Source organism: Glossina fuscipes, unplaced genomic scaffold, assembly GCF_014805625.2.
Source record: "Glossina fuscipes isolate IAEA_lab_2018 unplaced genomic scaffold, Yale_Gfus_2 71607, whole genome shotgun sequence".
Lineage (NCBI taxonomy): Eukaryota > Metazoa > Arthropoda > Insecta > Diptera > Glossinidae > Glossina > Glossina fuscipes.
The window spans coordinates 1-6,381 of NW_024004337.1; the positions used below are offsets into that span (position 1 = coordinate 1).

The following is a 6,381-nucleotide window of genomic DNA, read 5'->3' on the forward strand; positions in this document are numbered from 1 at the left end:
CGTACATACGACGTTCAACAGAGGGAGCAATTGACCAAGGTTTTGAACAAACTACAATATACGGTACGCTGATATGATCTCCAAAACACTATTTAATAAACCATTTTTTTTAGGGTGCTAAAGCTCTAGAGCATTTTCTCGATGTAGTGCGGGGGGAATCCAGTACTAATATAGTTGGCATGAGCTCAAGTACCTTAGGTTATGTGAACGTACCTAAAGACGCGACAGTTCACGAATTAACCTCAAATACCATATGGTTTATTGAACATTTATGTGATCACTACGATGTAATCGGTGCCATTTTGCAACCGGATGTTTTATATTCGACTCAACTCGACACTATATTGATGAAGAAATCATTACCCGAAGAGGATCGCAATAAGGCTTTATTAGCCATTTACATAAGTATAAAATGAGTTTCAACTATTGGATGAGCTCTTAACAATTACATTAAAAATTATAGAAAAGGCGTTAGCGGAGCTGAATCTATCTATAATGAATAAATGTGAGCAATACAATGATCAGGCTACAAAGCATTTGTTTCGCCTTAATAATATTAATTATATACTAAACTCTTTGATTACTTCAAACCTAATCGACATTGTTACGATGGCTGAGCCCGACTGCCGCAACAGTTATATTGAAACAATTAAAGAACTTAAATGTTCCTATCAGAAGACTTGGGCTAAAATGCTGGCAAACATTTCACCTCTTGAGGAGCTGCCTAAACCGGCACAGGGCAAAGTAAAAGATAAAGACCGTAGCATATTGAAAGAACGCTTTCTGGTAAGTTTTACTGTTGTAAATTTAATGCGTCAACCCTGTAATTTAGCTGCGATTAACCATTTTGTAGACATTCAACAAGGACTTTGAAGAAGCTTGCAAAATTCAACGCAGTATTTCCATACCCGATGTCACTTTACGTCAGGGCATTAAACGTGACAATGAAGAGCACATACTGCCTAAATACAATGAGTTTTTCAAAATGTAAGATTTCGATAAATTTAAAAAAAAACTACATTCTAAAGAACATTTCTCGTCTCTCGTGTTTGCTTACTTTCAAGGTATGCTGCCGTGCAGTTTAGTAAAAATCCTGAGAAATATGTCAAGTATAAGCCGCATGAAATCAAAGCAATGCTTAGTAAATTATTTGATGATTCAGCTTGAGTTTAGAAAGCTGCCTCAACTTCTGACATAGTTTATTTATTTATTTTTTATTGTTGTTGAAAAGAAACTACACACATCTCTGTATAAATAAATTTATATACATATAAATGTATGTATTTTTCTTTGGTTTTTTATAGACGTTTGGAGAAAAACCTCTCATACACAGATCTATATCTCCGGTAACATGACATAGAAATGAAGGATTGAAAGCATGTTTCCGAATGAGCGAAACTGCAAATCGAGCCAAGTAGTAACACATCAAGGGCGAGATGTTTCTTACACCGGAGTAGAACTAGAGTGAGTTCAGTAAGATTTGGGCGAGAGCGGTGAAAAACGAGAAAGTAGATAGACAAAAGAGTAAGCGTGTGCATAAAAAATGTCAAATATGTTGTCGTAGATACGAAAAAAGCAAATCAGTCTGATGTTGTCTCATCTTTTGCGTTTGAAAATGACAGTTTCTGGTGGTTCAGGTATCAGGCATAGGTCGCAAATCTCACTATCAAGTGCTCGGACCATTTTCAGACAGGGTTTATCATAGGTATGCCATGGTATGAGTCTGTAGAGGACTTTGATGTCCCAAGACGAGAAAAGAGACTCCGGTCGAGGATTAAAGGACATGCATGGAAATACTTTATAGAAAAGACGATTCTTCCTTTGGCGATGTTTATGTATTCCTCATTAAGTTCGCTGGCGATGGTATTTCAGATTGGACTCAAAGCTTCCGTCTACGGGTATTTGACAGATGTAATTTCACCATCACGTAGAGCTTCACATGCATAGAAGTCAGCTTTTCCGTTAAAACAGAAAGTGCAGTGAGCAAAAACTTAGACAAAATGGCAGGGGTTGTGCAGCATGTCATGGATGACATAGGCATGTTGTTTTACAAGGTCTAAGGAAACTTTGTGTACCGATTCTATACAGATGCCTCTATGTGCTTAAGGTGGATACCTTTCGTGGAGGCTTAACCCCAGGGTGCCCGATGGCACACAATGTGTGGAAACGTACACTCGACGCTCCGAGGAAAACCTCGAATTCCAGTGGAGATACGTATATGGGCGTATCTCTCCCGCTGGTGAGGGCGAGGCACTATCTAAAACCACTGTCTTTCTTTGAATCAGACACCCGGTTGCTATGCAATTCCACACCGAGCCTAGGCTCTTTCCACGATTTGGGCCAACCATAGCCATCACGAAACTCCCGCAATGGGCCGTTGCTGCTGTCAGGCCTAAGCTAGAAGGTTGCTTCAGGAGCTCCTGACACCCGTAGTACCGGATATAAAGAAGAAAAGTAAGTAATGAAACATGATTGAGAAAGCGTCCGGTCAGACTTAGCATCAGGCATTATACGACCTGAAACTAGGTATTGGATAGAATCTGCAGAGGAAGCTGCAATCATAGGGAACCAGTCAATACAAGACGCATGAGCATTGCATCTTCTCTGGGCGGAGGAGGCCTATCCCAACCTCATTCGTTCAATAAGGGAAACGATACTCTATGAGTGAGCAAAGCTCAAACCGAGCTCAAACGACCATAGCAATGCAAGGAAATGTGGAAACGGGTTTCCAACACAATGCCATAACAGATAGAGGAGTAAGTTCTGGTAAGACTTTATAAAGCCCCATGCGGCTCACCCCCAAACAATCAGTGAAGTCAAATAAACTATCGATAATAAACTACCGTCAAAGCAGAGCTTAAATAGAATTACCCAAACCTCGTCGAATAAGCCGACGCTTGAGGAAAACACCAGATGCAAACGCCCTCAATGCAGCTGTCGTCTCAGGTGTAGAGCGAGCCAGACTGCAATCAATGCTACCGTGAACTACCTTAACTCCCATCGCCTCTAAGTCTCTGAAAGCAGATTACTCAGGACACACCAACAACACGTGCTCATAAACTTCGGACAGACTGCTACATAGACAAGCCCTAGTTTCAGAAGGGCCTCTTTCATGCAAAACTGCATTCAGAGATCCGGGTTCCGTAAGCAGAAACCCGAGATATATGCTGAAGCTAAAACCCGTGTGATTTTCTACAAAGGAAACACCACGGATAAAGTTAAAAGTGACTCTACCGTTCTCACTATTATCCCAACGTGATTGCCATAAGTCACGCACACGTTCCTTTAATAGCGATTCACGCTCCCGAGAATTTAATCTCTCCGCATCCTGAGTATTTAAACCGTCAAGTAAGGGCAGCCCTCTCTTTATCCTATAGGTATTACTAAGACGTGAAATCTCAAGATCCAGAGGGGGAGCACCCATCAACACCTGTAGAGCGTCAATGGAGACCGTTTTACAAACGGGCAGACATGCCAACAACATTATGCGGTGGCAGCTCAAGATCTTATTTCGCTCTACAACAGACGTAACGTCCGGACACCACAAGGGAGCTCCATATGTTGCATAAGCAACAAAGAGCCCGCCGTATATTACCCGAACGGCACGCCAGATAAGGCCCCATTCGCACCGTAGGACACGACGAATCTACCCTATCACATTCATAAGTTTACCCTTAACCTTATCAAGGTGTGGAATAAACTAGCCCCGATCATTTATGGTATTACCTAGGTATTGCGGTCACGTACCTAAGATTGACCCCATTCACTCTGATCACTGGAGGTCATCACAGTTTTGTCCAGTGATATATCAACACCAACACTATGTCCCCATGCACTGATGGCTCTCATAGCGATTCCACCGCGTTCTTCCATTGCTTTCCGATCCCTACCCTTCACTAAGATGAGGCCATCTGCATGTGCAGAGAAATTAAGTATTCCATTAACTTCGCCGCATATGCCCTCTAGTTGCCTTAACAAACCATCCATCATAATATTCCATATAAATGGTCCACTGATAGATCCTTGTGGACATCCTCTAACCACATCCCTGAAGACAATGTCGTTTCTGCCGACAACACAAGCTCGTCTATGAGAGAAGTAGCTTACCCAGAGTTTGATTTCCAGTCAATTCATCTCTCTCAGCCTGGTAAGTATATTGTTCCAATTGATATGATCGAACGCACACTTAAAGTCCATAAACATGCCTAAGACATATTTCTCATTACAATACCTGACACATGCCTGCACATGTAGCCAGGCATCTTCGGTCAGGCATCTTCGGAAGCCAAACTGCCTATCAGACAGAGTAGGAATCACCTGAAGCCTCTCTGGAAATGTGTGCCTCTAAGTTCTTCTGTGCTAAGTCGTTGCTTAGAATAAAATTGTTTGCATTGGATGGCGAATCAAGCAAGAGCTTTGCTTTGCTGATCCTTTTCATGACTTTTAGACCACTTAAATGGAAATTCTTAATGTATTTGTAAAAAGTTAAATCGGAAGAGATCAGGGCACGTTGATTCTCGGTATTCGGGCATGTTTCAATGAACGCATGTCACCCGAAATATCAGGATCATGTAGATTCATCTCCAACTGTAGAATTTGGATAACGGTTATCGTATCAGGGGGAGAGGCCAGCCTTCTAAGCTATGGTCTCATCTAGCTTAAACATGAAACTTTTTTGTCTGCGCCCCGAGATGAGGAAGGCTCACTTGTTGTTGTACTCATGTTAACCCAAAGAAAAGGAAACCAACTTACCTGACTCTTGAGGGAGAAAAAACATTGATAGTATTGGAAGCAGAGAACTTCTCAGCTAGCTTTTCCTTCAGACAGGCGCTTAATATCTAAGAAATAAATATTTTATTATTATAAATATAAAAGGAATGAATTTTCAATTCCCTCGTAATCTTTCACTAATACAAAAAATTTGTTGACGGTGCATCAGGCCGACCGCAGGCTGCATAATATTGTATAGTTATAGTACTATTTGTGCGACAGTTTTCTATTTCCAATAAGCATTCGTTCGAATATGTCATATTGTCACTGCCGCATATCGGCTCATAGTCTGGTGGACATATCCGCGCACAACCCTTATATTGTACGTTACTTAGACATCGTTTCAGCGGAACAACAAACACATATTTACTATAGTTCGCCCTGCGCATATTACATTCCGACTTATCGGTGCCATAGGTTGTATATCGTAATGCATTTCGGGGAATTCCGTTAAGAGCCTTTAGCCTTTAGGTTTCAAAATCGATATATTTGCTCAAACATGATCCGTTTGTTATACAACTGAGTATATCGATAATTGCTAATCAAAAATTAATCTAAAATGTCTCCTGGCGATTGCACACCTTGTGTTTTCAATGACGGCGACAGAGAATAAGAGCAGACTTCACACAGACAGAAACAGCAGTGACGGTGCAATGCAAGTTGAATCGCACGAAGAAGAACTATTGATCATTTTTAATGATTCTCCACGATCACGGCACTATATTAGATTCATTGGCAATTACCCAAACGTTGTTTTTCTATGGGAGAGATGGTTTTTTCTTCCAATAATAACTTTTAAATTTTTAAAAAGATAGCCGACATGTTGAAGTACAGTTGTGTGCGGTGGAGAATTAAAAGATAAAAGCGGTGTTCTACTAGCGTTAAATACGTCGAGCCATTATGAAGAAGTTATGAACTAGTTGATAGAATGGAATATTTTGCAAGCGATGCTTTCTATAGTTGGTAAGTTACCCAACGAAGTGTCTCACTTAGATAATGAGGTTTAAATTCTAGTACTAAGTATTTTAATTTATTTAGACGAAAAAATTAATATTAAGACTGAAAGAGGAAAGTGGCGGATGTGGTTATAAGTGCAGATGTTCTTATTTGTTGTATTAAAAATTCCAAAAGGGGAAATTTTTCGAAGAAACTGGCATCACAGGAAATTTGGAGGTTCCACTTTAAAATTTACAAATTGATTCATGCGGTTTGCTATCGCAATCGGCTGCGATGGCCTTGGAAACCACTGGAGGATGCTTTTAAAAATAATGACAGTGTTCCTAAGCCTGGAAGTTGTTAGATCTAAATTATACTAAAGATGGACAGTCTAGTGAAGAGTTTACCCTATTTCAAAGTAGGAGTGAGGAATTATTTTCTATCTTCCACCGGTCGGAGGAGAATTTAAAGTTTGAATATACTATCATTTATTCTGCGGAGAGAGTGAAAATACTTCTACGTTCATTTCTAAGTTCGTCACTTAAAAACCATCAAAAAAGGAACAGTTGGGGCAATGAACCATTAGGGAGTACGCATCTGACTTGCAAAGAGCGTTTTAGCAATATATTTAGTACTAAAACTTATTTATGTAATAATAGAAGAGAATTGTAGTAG

At 40.2% G+C, this 6,381-nt stretch overlaps 1 protein-coding gene across 1 annotated transcript; it reads left to right on the forward strand.

Moving 5' to 3' along the window:
- Window positions 1–6: 6 nt before the first annotated feature.
- On the forward strand, window positions 7–1,207 carry LOC119643938 (exocyst complex component 7-like; the record flags this gene model as incomplete). Its single annotated transcript, XM_038043447.1, has 5 exons — window positions 7–63; window positions 114–405; window positions 464–786; window positions 854–987; window positions 1,065–1,207. Coding segments are annotated over 5 exons (909 nt in total), but the record flags the coding sequence as incomplete, so codon positions are not given.
- Window positions 1,208–6,381: the final 5,174 nt, after the last annotated feature.